Below are 19,657 nucleotides of genomic sequence, written 5' to 3' on the forward strand. Positions count from 1 at the left end.
GAGCAAGTCAACAGCATCGTATTTAATGAACTGACCCTGACATTTCCTGCAAGGCAAGCGTGAAAGTAATTATCAACATGTATCTGTCAATTTCCGCAATTTAACTGTCACTGTGATCAAACTCTGTCAGTTTCCGCTTGGTGGCCATGTGAGTACAGTTATCAATAAGGACGTTTCAGATTCCGCTCTGTGAATGAGAGTAATTATCAAACTGTACATGTCAGTCAGTTTATGCTGTGTGTAACTGGGAAGGCTGATTCCAGCATCTGCAGTTCTTGCTATGTCCAAGGTTGTTATCAATCTGTTCCTGTCAAGTTCGTCCATTTGGATATGTGCATGAAAGCAACATGCACCTATCATTTGCTTCTCTGTCAATTTGAGCGTCCAGTTACCAAGATGTACCTGTGAGAACCTACTCTGAATATTTGAGTACAGTCAGCAATCCGTGCATGTCTCTCTGTGGATTTGTGATTGCAGTTTTAAGTTTGTAGCTGTCACTTGATGCTCTGTGAAATTGGGAGTGTTATCATCAATATATTCCTGCCAGTTTCAGTCTCTGTGAAAGCGAGTACATCAATGAATATATGCATGATAGTTTCTATTATGTGACTATGTGAACATTTTTAATCAACCTTTTACTTGCAGTTTCTGAAGTATCAATATGGTCAAATACTATTTTTTTCGTCTGACCCTACAATACGAATGTGTGAGGTTAGGTATCCATGCGTACTGGTCACTTTCTACTCCTTAAAGTGGATTAGGTTTCAGGCAGCCAAAAATATTATCCGTGGAAGCGTGATTCATTATGTGGAGTTGATATCAGAGTAATTCTATGCAGATTTTCTTCAAGTCCTGAGGGTATACTTTGGATAAGGATTCAGTCTACCCATCTTCAAAAATGGTGTAAATGTCAATGGGTTATGTTAGGTGAAATCTGTTTGAACTGGGTATTTTGAATGGAGAGAGAAGCAAAATAAAGTGGCATTCCTCCGTGTTGTTTTATTGTCGGTTTGAACGTGTCTGACTGGAAATTAAAGTTCAATGGTGTCTGATTCAATCTGCTCTGTGACTGTGGAAAGGACGTTCTCTGCTGTGACAGTGGGAACATACCTGCTGTTTGTTAGGACGAGCTGGTCACAATTGGCTTTGTACTGAAGAAATGATACATTGCCTTGTTCCTTCAAGCGTTTGTCTGCAGGAAGGAAAAAACAGATAGCTCCTGTAAACCGTCATCAGATGGGTTTGAAAACATTTAACTGATCAATTCAACATCTAGCTAATAAACATTCAGATATTTAAATTATCACCAGGAATTCTAACAGAACTGTGGGCCTGATTGCACTCTTGCCCTGAGCTGCACTACATTTGATCAATTTTGAAAAATTCAACTCTGAGTGATGCACAGAAAGTAACCAACCCCCGTACAGCTCCATGACTGGAACTACCTAATGCAAGCTTGTCTGTGCATATGAGTTTAGTTACTGATCCATTCATGTCATTTCATTCATCTCAATCTCTACATTTTTATAATGTGTGCATACATTTATCAAATCATGACAACTTCAAACACACATGCCTGACAAATGAGAAAAACCAAGGAACTGCAGATGCTGGAAATCAGCAACAAAAGTAGAAATTGCTGCAAAATCTCAGCAAGTCTATCAGCATATGAGTATGGAAATGAATGTTCTGAAGTTGAACCTCTGTTCTGAGGAAGTGTGACGGGACCTGTAATATTACTTGCTTTGTTTCCACGTGGATGGACTGACAGGTACAGGTACTGACTGACTCAGAACTAGTTCAAAATACAGACATCATAACTAAAGATGTGATCCAAGGACTAACAGCTATGGAGTTCCATTTAAACTCCAGCAACAGATACATGATCTATACAAAATGATTATCACTCACACATATCTAGTCATAGACAACAACAGCACAGCAAACAGTCCTGTCTCTCCAAGCCAGCAATGATAGAAACAACAAGCCAATAATTACATCCATTCAACCAGCATTCAATTTCCATAAATGTATCACGGTGGCAGGGGAACTACCATCTCCACCTTTATCGCAGGATTGTTCTCAAATTCTTCATCTTGTGGAACTAGAATTTTTTTGTTCTGTTGTACGCTAGAAGATTTTATAATCATGGACATTTATTTAAAAAAATAATAATTTAAATCGTAACTGGCTCTCCACTTCACATGAAACATTTAAAATGCTCAGTTTTCGAATGCAGGAAGATTGAAGGATCAATGGAGTGTGGCTGTCCATCTTGTTCCATAACAACGGTTCTTTTCAAAAAAAAATCTCATTATCTAAAACCTGGGTACTCACCCAATGGTCCTCAGTGTTAAATTTTAGTTTCCAAATTCTTCACAAAATAATTTGGCTCTCCTCTTTTGATGGTCTGTCACATATGGACCAAGTTCTGAAGGATAATAGAATGAAACCTGCAGGGCTATGGGATGTGTGCAGGAAGATGTGATTGTGATGCCCATCTGGGGGTGTTTGGGTCAGCATGGACATGATGCACCAAATGACCTCCTTCTGTTCTGTACCATTTTTACAATGATTGATTGGTCTAGACCAATGTTTCCCTGTCAGTCTCTGCTGTGTAATACAGAAGTAATTTGCCAAAGATTTAGAGGGACACATTGATAACTACACTCACACATTCAACAGGTAGCAACTGACATGCATGGATCAGTAACTAAACACATATGCACAGACAAGCTTGCATTAGGTAGTTCTAGTCATGGAGCTGTACGGGTGTTGGTTACTTTCTGTGCATCACTCAATTAGAGTTGAAGTTTTTAAAATTGATCAAATGTAGTGCAGCTCAGGGCAAGAGTGCAATCAGGCCCACAGTTCTGTTAGAATTCCTGGTGATAATCTAAATATCTGAATGCTTATTAGCTAGATGTTGAATTGATCAGTTAAATGTTTTCAAACCCATCTGATGACGGTTTACAGGAGCTGTTTTTTTTTGTGTCAGTTTTTGCTGCATGCCAGCATGAGCATATTTACCAATCTGTAACTTTCAGTTTCTCCCGTGTGTATCTGACAGTGTAGTTATAAATCTGTTATAACAAGGCACAGAGCTGGATGAACACAGCATGCTAAGCAGCATCAGAGGAACAGGAAAGCTGATGTTTCGGGCCTGGGCCCTTCTTCAGAAAGTTGTAGAGGTGTGAATACATTTATCATAGTTTGCCCGTCAGTTTCAGGGGTGTGTGTGTGTGTGTGTGTCAATGAATGAAGTTGTCAATCTGTCCCTGTCAGTATCTGAAATCAGAATATTCAAATGTGTTTGTGTAATTGTCAGTCTATCCCTGATACATTCATGGAGCAGAAACTGAGGTTTTGTTTTCAATATATTCCTGTCAGTTTCTGCTTGGGGAATGTGTGAGCATTTTTATAAACCTGTACCTAGCAGTTTCTGTATCATCAAGACAGGAATTTAGTTATTAATCTGTACCTGTTAACTTTGGTTTTGTGAAGAACTGGGTGTAGTTATTGATCTGTATTTGTCAGTAGCTGCTCGTGAAGATGTGATTGTAATTATCAAACTGTCCCTCTCAGTTTCTGCTGTGTCATATGTGAGTTTAGTTGTCAATCAATACCCATCCATTCCTGCGTCATGAATGTGGGAGTGCATTGCAAAAAAAATGTCAAATTTCTGTGAATGTGCAAATATAGATCACAATCTCTACATTTTCATAATGTGTGCATATATTTATCAATCTGTACCTGTCAGTTATTTTGCATTCTGAATGTGTGCATAATTGTCATTGTCCCTGTCGTTTTCTGATACGTGAAGACAAGAGTGTAGTTATCGATATACAAAGAATAAAGAGAACAAAGAAAATTACAGCACAGGAAAATACCCTTCCGCCCTCCAAGCCTGTGCCGATCGAGATCCTCTGTCTAACCTGTCATCTATTTTCTAAGGGTCTGTGTCCCTTTGCTCCCTGCCCATCCAGATACCTGTCCAAATAGATCTCAAAAAATGCTAATGTGTCTTCATCTACTACCTCCACTGGCAACGCATTCGAGGCACCCGTCACCCTCTGTATAAAGAACTTTCCACACATATCTCCCTTTACCTTTCATCCTCTCACTTTGAACTCAGGACCCATAGTAATTGAGTCCCCCACACTGGGAAAAAGCTTCTTGCTATCCACCCTGTCTATATCCCTCATGATTTTGTAGACCTCATTCAGATCCCCGCCTCACTCTCCGTCTTTCTAATGAAAATAATCCTAATCTACTCAACCTCTCTTCATAGCCAGCACCCTCCATACCAGGCAACATCCTGGTAAACCTCCCCTGCACCCTCTCCAAACAGTCCACATCCTGTTGGTGATGTGGCGACCAGAACTGTACACAGTATTCTAAATGTGGCCGAACTAATGTCTGATACAACTGTAACATGACCTGCCAACTCTTGTACTCAATACCCCATCCGATGAAGGAAAGCATGCCATATGCCTTCTTGACCACACTATTGACCTGCGTTGCCACCTTCAGGGAACAAAGGACTTAAACACCCAGGTCTCTCTGTTCATCAATTTTCCCTAGGACTCTTCCATTTACTGTATAGTACACCCTTGAATTAAATCTTCCAAAATGCATCACCTCGCATTTGCACGGATTGAACTCCATCTGCCCAACTCTCCAGTCTATTTATATTCTGCTGTCATCTCTGACAGTCCCCTTCACTATCTGCTACTCCACCAATCTTAATGTCATCTGCAAACTTGCTGCACAGACCACCTACACCTTCCTCCAGATCATTTATGTATATCACAAACAACAGTGGTCCCAGCACAGATCCCTGTGGAACACGACCGGTCACAGGTCTCCAATTTGAGAAACTCCCTTCTACTACTACTCTCTGCCTCAATGATATGTGATTGTCACTTTCTTCTCTCTGGCTGAGACAGTATTTTCTCTCATTTCTGCCAGTCAGATCCTGCCCTGTAAATCTGAGAAACTAATTATTAAGCTATACCTGTCGCTATCTGATTTGTAAATGCATTTATCATTCTCTCCCTGTCAAGTTTCTGCTGTGTAAATGTGCAAGTGAAGTAATCGATCTGTGACTGTCAGTTTCAGCTGAATATTGCTCTTTCAACATCTGCAGGTTTTCTTTGATGTTCAAATATCTGCTCATTAACATGAATAAGATTTTATCTGCAGCTATGTAAGGTGCTGTAAGTGAAACCGTCAGTGTTTATACCATTCGCTAACTCTAGCAGTGCGGCTGAAGTTTGAGTATGTTCCACAATATTCATTCTATGGTACAGTTTAAGTTTTATTCTAATATTGGTCAGTCTCTGGTTTGAATGTGTTGAGTTTAATGTGCACATTTTTGTTGCAAGTTCACTGTACGAATCATTCTTAATTGTAAGTCAAAAAACTTGGTATCTGCTTGAACATATGTTATTTTCTGCCTGTTTTCAGGTCAATATTTAATTTCCTTCAGGTAGATTTAAAACTTTATATTCGGCAGTGGGTTCTGCTATTCAGTTTTTGGGGTAAACAAATTCAATGGCAATGTAGGTTTCAATCTGTCACTTGTCCTGATATGCAATTCCTCCAGTTTGTACAAAAGGAAAAAAAAACTTTAGTTACCTCTCTCAGTCTAAGACACCGTGAGATATTTGGAGGTACAATGAATCTCTTGTTCAATCTACTACTTGGACTACTTCACGGGAATTCAGTATGTCAAAAAATTCACACAATTTTTTTTGATGATGTCGCAAACAATTGATACTTAATTTATGACCATGGCCATTACCATGTAGTTAAATCCTACAGGGAGTGCATGGAGATTGGAGAACTGAGCTCACTTTTTGTTCTGTTTGTCTCTTTCATAGAAGGCTAGCTCTCTGACCTGAAATCTGAGAGTAGAAATCATTTTTAGTGTTACATGTGCTGAGGCTTGAAGTGTACATGGTCTTCATGGCTATTAGATGTTGAGGAATGTGTGTTGGAACGGTGCATGTATGTATTTGGAATACATTGTAAATCACTCAGTAAGTCGGTGCGTGTGTGCGCGCGCGCATGTGCAGTTTATGTTATGTGCTCTCAGTAACCATTTTATGTCACGCATTTGGAAGTCACATTATTTAATTCTTCTCTCTATGCATGGGACATCAATTTGTCAAAACATAGACACCGTCCTGCTCAGTTACTGATAACGTGAATGTTTTCTTCCATATCTGTACTCACACTGTGCGAAGTAACTATGTAACTGCATGAACTATTTCTTCACCTTGACAGTAACTTGAAAAACATGCTTACTAAATGCAGATTTAGTGCAGTTCCTCGGTGTCCGTCTCAGATGAAGATTCAGTCTGTGACTTTTCAAAAATGTTGTAAATATCAGTAGGCTATGAATGAAGAAAATTATAGCAACCGAGGAGGGGTGCATTGGGAAGAGAGAAAACAAACTACTTGTATTTTGTTGCTTGTATTTGACTGTTGGCTTGAATGCATTTCTCTGGAAATTGAGATCACCGTGTCTCTGACTCAAACTGCTCTTTGCCTGTGGAAATGATGCATTCTGACAGCGGTAACATACCTGCTGTTTGTGAGAAGCAGCTGCTCACACTTGGCTTTGCACCAAGGAAATGATACACTGTCTTGGTCCTTCATGTATTTGCCTGGATGAAAACAGAAGAGAAACATTCTGTAAATCAGCATCAGCCAGGTTTGACAATCTCAAACAGATTAACGTACATTCAGTTGATAATTATTAGGATGTTTCTTTTCTTCAACTTCACCTGACAATGCAGCAGAGCTCCAAAAGCTTGAGATTTTAAAATAAGCCTATTGGACTATCACACAAATCGTGAGACTTCGGCCTTTTCTTTGAAGCCATCAATTCAAACACAGGTCTAACTCAGCGAGGTCCAGAAACTGAACAATTGCACAGCTGCATCTAAAGGTGCTACCTGAGGATGCTGTAATATTGACAGTTTGTGTTACCAGATCCCAACACACTAACTGTTGTAAAGAAGCACAACAGACACTATTTCAAATGTTTTTGCTCGAGACATATAATCTGTTGACTCCAATCTGCGTCCTTTACAGGATTCTTATATTTCCACCATCTTGCCTGTGTTTCCACTATTCTTTGCACAATGACGATAAACAGTGTGAAACAGTAGCCAAACAAGCAGCATTTGGGGCAGGGCCACCAATGGCATGGACTGCTTTTCCCAATAATTCCCAACAACAAACATCAATGGGTCATTCCCTAACTCCCTTCTCTCCCACTGTGAAGAAAGCAACTGGGGCTGTGGGGAAAAGGGCAGAGAATGCTTCAACCTGAGGCGTCGGCCCTTTGTGGAGCAATAATAGAACTCTTCCCCAGGTCATGTTAATAACTCCCTGCCTCCAGCTATCTCAGAATTGAATGAGCAATGTTCGGGCTGCCCAAGTCGAAGAGACACCGAATGGCTGGCAACTAAGCTGTTCCTCTAGCCCTGCTGCCTATGACTGACACGTGGTTAAACAGAACGAATGAAAAAAGCCACAATGGTACTTTGGAGAAGAGGTTATTCCGAGGCAAAAGGGAGCATTGCACAAACAACAGCTGCAAGATTTGTTGGAGACAGTTTGAAGGTTTGCAACAAAGATTGAAGGGGACAGTAAATTCTGCAAGAAACAAACAGTTGAACTCATGGGATTATGGCTCATAAAAAAATCTACAGAATCAAACAAGTTCATTAAAATTGATAAGCAATTGACTTCAGTCCCTTTAATGAAAGGATGTTGTCCCATTAGATGAATATAGTTAGTTAGGACGAGGGGTGTCAATCATCTCAAAGACAGCTGGCCTAGCTCATCATGAAAACAGCAGATAACTCCATCTTGCAGCAATATTCACACGATTCAGAAATTGGTTCCAGTTAAAGATCCTTCAGATGGATTTCAATGTAATTCTAAATCTATATATAAGCATTAGGGGAGAAGATTCAAACATGGGTATGAAAGTTAATTAGTCACCAGAAGGTTTCCTATGTCACTAAAGGAATGCCTGGTGCATCCAATAAGAAGCAAATGGCTCACAATTCATTAGCTCCAACAGAGCTAAGAGTAGGGTAAGCATAATGCTTTAAATAAAACTCACTTTATAATACAATTAATATCATGAATCTCACAGCAAGTCGTAAGAATCAACTCAGCAATAGTAAGCCCTGCCAATGCTGCAGTTGGAGATAACACAATGTGGAGCTGGAGGAACACAGCAGGCCAGGCAGCATCAGAGGTGCAGGAAAGTTTAAGTTGTGGGTCAGGACTCTTCTTCAGAAGCATCAACTTTCCTGATACTCTGATGCTGCCTGGCCTCCTAGTAGGAGTCAACTGTCTGTTTTATTATAATTCAGACAGTGGGAAAATAAGAGGAGTAACAGAATTTAATAGAGACACAAAATTAATACAATTGACAGCAGAATTCAAGCTAGCCTGATAGGTAAGCGATTCTGGGGCATGACTGAAGGTGTACAGCCAGTAACTTTGAAAAGCGAATTAATAGATGCATGGAAAGATCCCATGGCCTGGTGATTACATTGTCTGTTAAACATTATGAGATTGTGGCGACTCTTGGCCTGGCTAATAGAGGGCCCATCTTCAATTAGGAGTTTCAAAGGATTCGTTGTATAGAATAAGGGGAAAGGCACAGTGATCCCGTTGCATTGAATCACTGCAACAAAATGTATAATACTGTATTCCACTGTGAGAATCAGAGTCATCAATCGCTTTCCAATCTGAGCTAAAAATTAATGATGTAACTGCATCTTCAAGAGGGGTGGCTGTGGCCCTCTCCCCGCATGATCTGGTGACTGGTTGACGAAATACTGCCACGGGCCTGAATTCCGCCTGCCCCGAGTCTTTGTCCTCGGTCTGGAGTTTCACTCCTGCAGGGAATCAAAGAAGTGGATTGAAAATTTGGCCCATTCAATTTGCTCCACTGTTCAATGACAATATCTGATCCAAGTGAGCCGTTAACTGTAGTATTAATTCACCTTGACCTTCGTCCCATAAATATTAATTCAATGTTGAAAGAACATACAGAGAAATGAAAGAAATGGGACATTCTCACTGAAGCAACACATAAGTATTGGATGGCACCCTGTGTCACAGTGGTATCTAGATGGAAGTGGTCGTGGGCTTGGAAGGCACTGTCTATGGAGCATTGGTGAATTCCAGCTGTGCATCTTCTGGAAGGTACACATTGCTGCTTGAGTATTGGTGTCTGAGGGAATGGACGTTTGCGGATGTGCAGCCAATCAAGTGTTTCTCTCCTGGATGGTATCTTGCTTCTGGTGTGTTTGTGGAGCTGCACTCATCCGGGTAAGTGGGGCTAAACCATCACATTCCTGACTTGATCACATGAGATGTTGGACAGGATTTGGGGAAGCAGGAGACCAGACACTCACTGCAGGATACCCAGACTCTGACTTGTCCTTGCAGTATCTGTATTTATGTACAGAATCAGTTCGAGCATCACAGCGTCCATGAGTGAAACAGAATGGGAACAGACCCTTTCATCCAACTGGTCTGCAATAGATTAACATCCCAATCTGACCTCGTCCCATTTGCCAGCATTTTGCACATATCCCTCTCATGTCGACCTGTTCATCTACCCGTCCAATGGTGTTTAAAACTTATCATTGTACCCTCCACAAGGCGTACCTCTGTCAGCTTGTTCCAGACATGCCCCACACTCTGCACTAACGAAATCTCCCTCAGGTCTCTTTTAACATTGACCCTCTCACTGTAAACCTATGCCCTTAAGGTTTCGGCTCCACCACCCGAGAAAAAGAGACCATGGCTATTCACCCTATCCATGCCCCTCATGACTTTATAAACCTCTACAAGGTCACCCCTCGGTCTCTGACGCTGCAGGGGAGAAAGCCCGAGCCTGTTCACCCTCTCCAAACAGTTCACACCATCTGGTCCAGCTAACATCTCTGTAAATATTTGCTGCGCCCTCTCCAGTTCAACAACTTCCTTCCGACAGCAGTTTGGCCAGAACTTTAAGCAGTAAAAGTGGACCCAAAACATTTCCTGTACAGCCACAACATGACATCTCAACTCCTATTCTCAATGCACTGACCAATGAAGGCAAACACTTGCTTCACCACCTTATCTACTTGCGACTCCACTTTCAATGAACTATGCACACAAACACCTTGGCGTCTTTGTTGGGGAACACTTCCCACGGCCCTCCTATTAACTGTCAAACCCCTCTCCTGTTTTGAACAATGAGAATGTGAGAGTTATTATCATTCTTTTCTTGTCAGTTACTGCAACGTGAACAAGAGCAACTATTAATGTATGCCTTTCCGTTTCTGTTATGTCCATTTGTGAGTTTAGTAATTGTTGCAAACACCAGTTTTTGCTGTGTGACTGTGAGAGTGAAGTTCTCAATCCAAAATAATCAATTTCTACTCTTGTGCATCAAAATAGTTTTATTCTCTGGCCACCAGTGATATTCTGTGACTGTGCTTCAATCTGAGAGAATAGTTATGAGGGCGTAGAGAGTGAGCCTTAACCCCATTTCCATTTGCAGTTTATGAGCTTTCTGTCAGTCTGAGGGGGTAAGGAGGTGGAGAGCAGATTATATTCTCAACAATTTGTGGAAACAGTTGAAGAGTACAAATGTTCTAGAGCAAGCACAATGGGCTGAATGGCCTGCTTCTGACATGTACTTGGTCTGTATTTCTGAGGCATTTTCATGAATCCAAGTGTTGGATAGTGCGTCAGTGTAAAGATATCATGTAGAAATGGACAGACAAGCTTATTTTTCTTTTAAAAAAGCTGGCCCTGTGAGTCAGTGTAGGCTGTTTCCAGTTTTACTGAGATACTTAGTTTCACTTTGTGTACTGGGATATTGAGTTTTTTTTTCATTTATTTATTTGGAGAATTTTATTCTGTATCTGACAGACCATGCTGCATTCTCTACTTGTCAGGCTTTGGCAGAGAAAGTGCATTTGCATTTCACATTATTTAATTTCTGTGTCTTTGTATGGGACATCATTCATCAAAAGATAATTTTAGTCCTAAATAAAAACTCAAAAAACTTCAGGTGCTGCAAGTCAGAAACAAACATGGAATATGCAGGAAACGCAAAGCAGGTCTGGCAGCACGTGAAGAGAAATCATGGTTAACTTTTCAAACACTTCCTCAGTTCTGCGCAAAGGTCACTGGATCCGAAACATTAATTCTGATTTCTCTTCACGCATGCTGCCAGGCCTGCTGAGCTTTTCCAGAAAATTCTGTTTTTGTTTACTATTTCTGTCCTCAGTCACTGATAAACATCAAAAGTTTCCTTCCATATTTGTACTCAATACCTACTCCATATATGGTCATTGTAACAACTTGATCTGTTTGTATCAGACTTAAATGGAACTGCAGATGCTGGAGAATCCGAGATAACAAGGTGTGGAGCTGGATGAAGACAGCAGGCCAAGCAGCATCTCAGGGGCAGGAAAGCTGACATTTTGGGCCTAAACTTTTCATCAGAAACATCAGCTTTCCTGCTCCTATGATGCTGCTTGGCCTGTTGTGTTCATCCAGCTCTAAACCTTGTGATCAGGTTGTATACCTGGATTATAACTATAAAAATACCCTCGCTTAATGTGAATTCAATGTAGTTATTGAGAGTATATTTGTGACATAAATTCAATCTATTCTCTTCAAATGCTGTGAATGACAATGGGCTGTCAAAGATAAACTTTCCTGGAACTGGGTTAGTTTATATTGAGAAGAGGAAAAAAAAGGTTACATTTTGTATTTTGTTGGTGGCATTTGTTCGCTGGTTTAATTGTTTCTTTATGGAAATTGCGTTCAATGCGAGTCTTACTTAAGCCGCGACTGTGGAAAGGACAGTCTCCGCTCTGACAGTGGGAACATACCTGCTGTTAGTAGGAGCAGCTAGTCACACTTGGTGTTGCACCACGGAAACGTGACATTGTCTTGACACATCAGATAATTGCCTGGAGAAAGACAAAAGAGAATTCTCCCGTAAATCGACATCTACCGAGTTTCAAAATATCAAAGCTCATCAATAGAAAATTTCGTGAATACTCATGATAATTCCTTGTTTTAAAGCCAACGAGTCGAACAGAAAAGAGTCCGGTTACACAACTAACCCGGGTTCCTCCTCTTTCTTTTAGCGAAATTCTAAAACAATTTACTAAGATACAAAAGCTAACCAGATCCACGAATGGAATGCTTACACGGTTCAATATCCAGCTCCCAATACACGAACTATTGAAGGGAAGCACAACAGGCACGATTTCAAATATTTTGCTGGAAACTCTTAATCCGGTGACTGCTATATTTCTCCTTCGCGGGATGAGCCCGTTTGCACACACTGCTTTGTTTTATTCACGGTTCAATGCAAACTCGCAACTAACAGCGTGAAACAGCAGCCAAACAATGAATTTCCATCAGTGTTTAGAACACTAAAAGCTACAAGCCTGACCCCCAGCAGCAGCTTCTTGCCGCTGCGTCTCCCTCAGGAGGCCCACACACAGCCCGAGAAAGGCCTCCCTCTCCCCGCCCCCAGGCCGCTCACTCCAAGTTCCGGGACCAGTTCCTGCTCCGCTCTCTGATAAAGGGTCTCGGCCCGAAACGTCAGCTTTTGTGCTCCTGAGATGCTGCTTGGCCTGCTGTGCTCATCCAGCCTCACATTTTATTATCCTGCTCCGCTCGGCCTCTTACCAACAGTCCCCGGGTCTCCCTGAACTGAGCCCGAATCAATGCCAGTCTCGGAGCCCACTCTGTGTCCCAGACTCACATCTCGATGCGCTGCTGGAAGGAGCCTGCTGTTCCCTCGCTTCCCTGGGCGCTGGTCTCTCCATTGCGGCCTGTTTCAAACAAACCTCTTCCACTCACTGAGTCAATGCCCTTCAATAGCGGCTCAGCGGAAAGCTTCACGCATGCGCTCCTCTGGTCAGCAACAAGCAGCTTTTTCGGGGTGGGCATAGCAAGGATCACGCATGCGCTGCTTTCCCCGCTGTGTCCCAGAAACAAACATCAATTGGTTACTTCCCCAATTCCCTTTCCTCCCAGTTTAAGCAAAGCGAATGGAGGCTGTGGGGGAAATGGCATAAAGTGTTTCAAACTGGGGCATTGGCCCTTTGTGAAGCTCCAATGGAGCTCATTCCCGGGTCATGTTAATATCTGCCTCCCCCCGGCTTTCTCACAACCTGGTGGGGAAGCGGAGAAGCTGGCAGCCGTTCGGCCCATTTAATATTCTCTACTATCAATAAAATCACGTCTGATCTCATGTTAACTGTGATATTTAATTCTGCTGGCCTTCGTCCCATATTGACTCACAGAGCGATGGAATAAATGCGACATTATGACGAAGGCAGAATGTAACTGCTGTGGGAAGTCTTGCAGCGCAGAGGTAGTTTCCCTATTTCTGGGTCAGGTGGGCCGTCCTAAAGCCACACCCGGACCAGAGGAGTGTAATAATATCCCTGGGCCCGATGCAAATACCAGTTTGGAATTGATGACTGATTTTATTCTCAGTATGCTGCAGGCAGAAACCTTGTGATGAATGGGTTACCGCAACGAATGACCCACCTGTTTTTTCTGGTTTGCGCATTCCTGGGAAGAGGACGTCTCTGGCTTGGTCCAGCATTTATTGCGCGTCCCTAGTTTCCCCCATTGAGAAGTTGGTGCTGAGCCACCTTCTAAAATAGTTCTGGTCCATGTGCTGCCCACATTGCAGTTCGCAGGTAGATCCAGGGTCTTGATTCAGAGACAGTGAAGGCAAGGGGACGTATTTCCAAGTTAGGATTGTGCGTGATTGGAGGGGAACGTGCCTAGTATCAAGGTGGTGTTCCTCCACATCAACTGCCCAAGCCCTTTCAAATTGATATATTCGTGAGTATGGATGGTGGTCTTTTTACAGTCTACAAAACTGTCATTTTAGAGGGCTATTTAACACCGTTTTTGAAATTTGAGAAGAGATTCACTAGTATTTGCAGAGTATGTAAGGCTCGAGTCATATAGAAAGGATGGATAGGGGTCAAGATCCATAACGTTTCCTGTCCCTAAGATGCTGCTTGACCTGCTAGGTTCATTCAGTTCCACACCGTGTTTTCATGGATAGGCTGGGGCTTTTTTTCACTGGAGAGTAGGATGTTGAGAAGTCACCTTCTCACAGTTTGTAAAATACTGATGGGGTGAGACAGAGTTAATGGTCGTTGAACTTTGTTTGGGATGGAGGGAATAGAAAACCAGGGCGGACATTTTAATGTTACAGGCGAGAGATTGAAAAAAAAGACACGAGGGGCGTTTTTTAAACATAGAACACGGAAGGATGTGGAATAAACTACCTGTCGAAATGGTCGACGTGGCTATAATGACATTAAAACGACATTTGGAGAAGTGCATAAACACGACAGTTTTGAAAAGAAATAGGTCAGGGACAGGTAGATGGAACTAATTCAATTTGGTATTATACTCGGCCTCTACTGATTGGACTGAACGGTCTGCATCCTCACTGTATGACTCTGTGGGAGAAAAAAAACAGAGACAAGCCATTGAGTTGGATGATCTGCCATTTTCATGGTGAGTGGGAGGAGAGGTTTGAAGGGCTGATGGGTGTTATTTGCCCAGTTGCTATTCTTTACGTTTATATGAGTGTGATTCCCAGAAACGATGTTGAGTATTGTCACTGCAATTGAAAAAAAAACTGATCTCGGTGATCAATGTAACTTCAAACCAGATGATTGGCTCTTGCAGCTGAATATGCAGCAGAGCGAATCTCCGGCGCACAAACCTCGGAGAGTTTCACAATTACTGAGGAGAAAAACTACAACTAATTCCCTGGGTACCGGAGCACAGGCTGAAAGGGGGAGAAAGTACATCCTCCCACAGGTACATTTAGAGATATTTCTGGCCTGTGACTGTATGGATGTGAATATTGAGTCAGAGAGACTGTAGGAAAAGGGCGGGCGGGATAGTCACACGTAAATGTGCTTGTGTGTCCGCTCATATCATGATATTTCCACGTCTCTCTTGTGCAAATCAAAAAGATTTTCATTTCAAATCATCCCCCTGCTCCTCCACTAAACCCTAAAGATAGAATTCAAGGCAATATATTTGTTGATTTCAAGATTTCAGTCTAAAAATGATGATAATGCCAGCGCTCAGCTCAGACAGCGCGATCAGTGCAGCAGCAAAATGCGGTAAAATCGACAACGGAGCCGTCAATTCGAGTGAAAACCTTTCAGCCGCAAACCTTCCCGTGTCAGGGTCAGGAACGATCGAGCCTGGCTCTCTGGAGATGCGGAATGGCAGAGGAATTGGAGAGTTTGTGCCGAGAGAGAAACACAGACAGGCAGCAGGAGCAGGGAGCTGAGGGCAGGTTGTCTCCGCGCCGTCCGCTCGCTGCCTTTAAGTTGCTCAGTGCCGCCACCAGCAGCTTCATTGCTGACCCAGTTCAGTCTGACAGAGAGAGATTCAGCGCAGAGTTCCCGACATGAGCGACAGTGCAGCCGCCGAAACGGCTCCTCCAGCCTCCGGCAGCACCAAACCCAAGTCTCCAAAGAAGAAGAAGGCGGCGGCTCCCATGAAGAAACCAGCCGGTCCCGGGTTGGGCGAGCGGATTGTGAAGATTGTCGGGGAGAACAGCGATCGGAAGGGGACGTCTCTGGTCGCTATAAAGAAGGCGCTGCAGAGAAGCGGGGTCAATGTGGAGAAGCAAAATGCACAGATCAGGATGGCTGCTAAGAGGTGCCTGGCGAAAGGCTCCCTGGTTCTGGTGAAGGGCCAGGGCGTCTCCGGCTCCTTCAAACTCGCAAAGAATCCAGTCAAGGCAAAAGTGGGAAAGAAGGCGAGACCAGCAGCAGCCACCAAGAAAGCAGCCGTGAAGAAAACAACGGCCAAGAAGGTGGCAGCGAAGAAGTCCCCAGCCAAGAAAGCAACAGGCAAGAAAGCGGGCGGCAAGAAGGCAGCAACGCCAAAGAAAGCGGCGAAGAAAGCAGCGCCGAAGAAAAAGACTCCCGTGAAGAAGGTGACAAAGACCAAGAGCCCCAAGGCCGCCAAGCCGGCCCCGAAATCGAGGAAACCGAAGGCCAAGCCCAAAGCGAAAGTGACCAAGAAAGCAGCAAAGAAATGAAGCAGTCCGTGTAACATGTAACAAACTGAACCCAAAGGCTCTTCTCAGAGCCGCCCACATCTCTCAGGAAAGAGCTGAGCCCGGATCGAATGATCCCTGAAATAACATGGTGCAGAGCTGGATGACCATAACAGGCCAAGCAGCATCAGAGGAGCAGGAAAGCTGACGTTTCGGGCCCAGATCCTTCTTCCTGCTTCTCTGGTGCTGCTCGGCTTGCTCTGTCCATCCGACTCTACACCTTGTTATTTCAGATTGTCCAGCATCTGTAATTCCGTCTATCTCTCAAATGATCCCTGTCCCGGTTCCGAGTGCAGACACAGCATAAACTTGAATTGATTCGAGTAACTGAAATATCACATTTCCGAGAGCAGAGACTGAGAATGGGGATGGTATCACATGGGGAGGGTCACTGGAACTGCATCTGGCTATTTCATACCGCGACTTGTAATTCTGCCCAGACACAAATCTTACATAATGCAGGAAATGCATCTCATTAACCCTTCCAGGAATGTTAATTTGTTTAATTTTGATGATAGGACCTCTGGCGATGTTTTAACGGTGTATTCCTCCCATTTACCTGCGAAACACATTTCAGGCAGTAATTCCAAATTGTGTTCGGAATGTTTACAATCTGGGAGAAATAAACATGTCCCGAAAAAAAGGGATTTTGCAATTAATCGCTTTGAAGAAGTTTAATTCGGCGTGTTTGATAAGATTGATTACCCACGGTTACACGGCCGGTTGATCAGTTTGCCTGGGCTGTATCAATCTCCGCGCTTCCCTCCTGCCTGTTACAGACAGATCAGGCAATGATCCCGTGTCCTGTCCGCGCTGTGGGCAAGGTCGGTTTCAAGCAAATTGGTGTGTTAGCAGCGCAGGGGTGTTCCTTCCTCCCAAACCACCAAGACGCCGGCAGCCGATGAAAGGAGCGCATGCGTGAGACCCTCCCCCAGTGATGGCATTGAGGAGTGTTGACTCAGTGAATGTAAGAGGTTTGTTTGAAACAGGCCGCAATGGAGAGACCAGCGCCCAGGGAAGCGAGGGAACAGCAGGCTCCTTCCAGCAGCACATCGAGATGTGAGTCTGGGACACAGAAGGGGCTCCGAGACCGGCACTGATTCGCGCTCAGTTCAGGGAGAACCGGGGGCTGTTGGTCAGAGGCGGAGGGGAGCAGGAACTGGTCCCGGAACTTGGAGTGAGCGGCCTGGGGGCGGGGAGAGAGAGGCCTTTCTCGGGCTGTGTGTGGGCCTGCTGAGGGAGACACAGCCGCAAGAAGCTGCTGCTGGGGATCAGTCTTGTAGTTTTTAGTCTTCTAAACACTGATGGAAATTCATTGTTTGGCTGCTGTTTCACGCTGTTAGTTGCCAGTTGTGGGGCTTCCGATAAAGGACGTAGATTGGAGTTAACAGATTATACGTCTCGGGGGGAAAAAACACATTTGAAACAGCGGCTGCTGTTCTTTTCAACAGTGTGTTGGGATCTGGTAACATGAGCTGTGTCAACAGTGTAGCATCTTCAGGTCGCACCTCAGATGGAGCTTTGCAATTATTGCTCAGTTTCTGAATCTCACTCCGTTGGTATCGAATTACATATTTGAAAAAAAATTCCTCAGACAAGGAGCAGCTCGATGTAAGAATGGAATCAGACTTGTGTTTGAATTGATGCCCTTTAAAGAAAAGACTGTGTCAAGAGAATTCTATGCTGTTGTCCAACAGGTTTATTTTGGAGTTCTGTTGCTTTGGGAGCTGAAGTTCAAGAAACGAAACACCCTAAAAACTGTTCACTGAATATATGTTAATCTGATTGATATTGTCAAATTTGGCTGATGTTGATTTACAGGAGATAACTCTTCTGTCTTCCTCCAGGAAAGTACTCGCAGAAACAATATTTCCTTGTTACAAAGCCAAGTGTGAGCAGTTGCTTCTAACTAACACCAGGCATGTTCCTGTGATCAGAATGGAGAATATCTTTTCCATAGTCAGAGTGGATTGGATCAGACTTGTATGAGCTCAATTTCCAGAGACTTGTCCATGGAAACAACTAACCAAGCACAACTGAGGAAAGGCAAGTTTATTTTTTTTGTTTTCATTGTCAATTGACATCATGCTCGTTCCAATTAATATCATTTGTCGCCCATTTACATTCACATCATGTTTGAAATGTTAACAGCTGACTCCTTGTTGAAAGTACTGAAAACAGGAACTGGATCAAGTTTGCATTTCGGAAAGGTGTTTTATAATATCTCAAACCGGATAGAGAGACTCCTCCTACCACCCCCTTTGATCATGACCCTGCTCCAATCGCCAAAACAATATCAACTCCCAGACCATCCTCAACCTCAGCACCTCAGGTACTCTCCTGCCAACAGCCTCTGACCTCATCTTTCCCCAATGCCATGTTAACTGTTTCTGCCTTATCCCCAAAATCCACATACCCGACTGCCCCGTTGATGCACACTGTCTCTCACGCTCCCACTTTCTGCAGTCAAATTGGGTGGCCACGGGTACCCACATGGGCCCAAGCTATTCCTGCCTCTTGTAGGATACATGGACCAGCCCCTCTTCTGCAGCTACACTGTCCCCACCCCCACCTCTTCCTCTGTTATTTCAATGACTGTATCGGTGCCACCTCGTACTCCCTCAAGGAACTCACAGTTCATCCACTTTACTAACAGCTTCCACCCCAAGTTTAACTTCACCTGGACCATCTTAAGTACATCTCTCTCCTTCCTGGACAACTCTGTTTGTTTGCATTTCTGGAAACTGGTAACTAATTCAAGCCAACCGACTGTCACAGCTACCTAGAATACACCTCCCCTCCCCTACCTTCCTGCAAGAATGCCATCCCCTATTCCCAATTCCTTCCTCTGTTTCATCTGCTCCCGAGATGAGGCATTCCAATCCCGGTCATTGCAGACGTCCTTGTTTTTCAAGGACTGCCATTTCCACTCCACAGTGGCTGAATATGCCCTTGACCTCATCGCTCTCATTTCTGCAACTTGCCCCTTAGACACCCTCTTCACAATAACAAAAAAGACAGAATCTCCTTTGTCATCACGGATCACTCCAACAAACTCAGGATTCAACGCATCTTCCTCCGCCACTTCTGCCACCTTCAATCTCACCCCACTCCCAAGGACACTTTTCCCTCCCCAACCCTATCAACCTTCCAGAGGGACTGCTCTCTCTGACTCCCTCATCCACTCCACACTCCCCATAGCCCCACCGCCCCTGGCACATTTCACTGGAACCACAGGAAGTGCTACACCTGCCCCAATATCTCTCTCCCCTTATCTCCATCCCAGGTCCCAAGAAAACCTTCCATGTTAAACAGATGTTCATCTGTATGTCCAGTAATACATTGTGTTGTGTCCACTGTTCCCGATGTGGCTCCCTCTACATTGGGGAAACCAAGCGGAGGCTTGGAAACCACTTTGAACACCTACGCTCACATCGTGACAAACGACTGCACCTCCCCAGTCATGAACCACTTCAA

General features: G+C 43.7%; 1 protein-coding gene and 1 long non-coding RNA gene across 4 annotated transcripts; one reads left to right on the plus strand and one right to left on the minus strand.

Moving 5' to 3' along the window:
* Positions 1-974: 974 nt before the first annotated feature.
* LOC132207074 (uncharacterized) lies at positions 975-12,959 on the minus strand. 3 transcript variants are annotated; one of them, XR_009443309.1, is made up of 4 exons: positions 12,824-12,959; positions 11,937-12,017; positions 6,593-6,674; positions 975-1,192 (listed from the first exon to the last, which is right to left on the minus strand). It is a non-coding gene; the product is annotated as an uncharacterized LOC132207074 (long non-coding RNA). The 3 variants fall into 3 exon arrangements; XR_009443307.1 differs by having other exon boundaries at positions 12,748-12,959; XR_009443308.1 differs by lacking the exon at positions 12,824-12,959 and adding an exon at positions 12,261-12,528.
* A 2,525-nt stretch (positions 12,960-15,484) lies between these two features.
* On the plus strand, positions 15,485-16,792 carry LOC132206972 (histone H1-like). The gene has a single exon (XM_059642115.1). It carries the CDS (start codon positions 15,524-15,526, stop codon positions 16,160-16,162), a length of 639 nt encoding a protein of 212 aa, XP_059498098.1. The 5' UTR covers positions 15,485-15,523; the 3' UTR covers positions 16,163-16,792.
* The last annotated feature ends 2,865 nt before the right edge of the window (positions 16,793-19,657 follow it).

This window comes from Stegostoma tigrinum, chromosome 44, assembly GCF_030684315.1.
Source record: "Stegostoma tigrinum isolate sSteTig4 chromosome 44, sSteTig4.hap1, whole genome shotgun sequence".
Classification (NCBI taxonomy): Eukaryota; Metazoa; Chordata; class Chondrichthyes; order Orectolobiformes; family Stegostomatidae; genus Stegostoma; species Stegostoma tigrinum.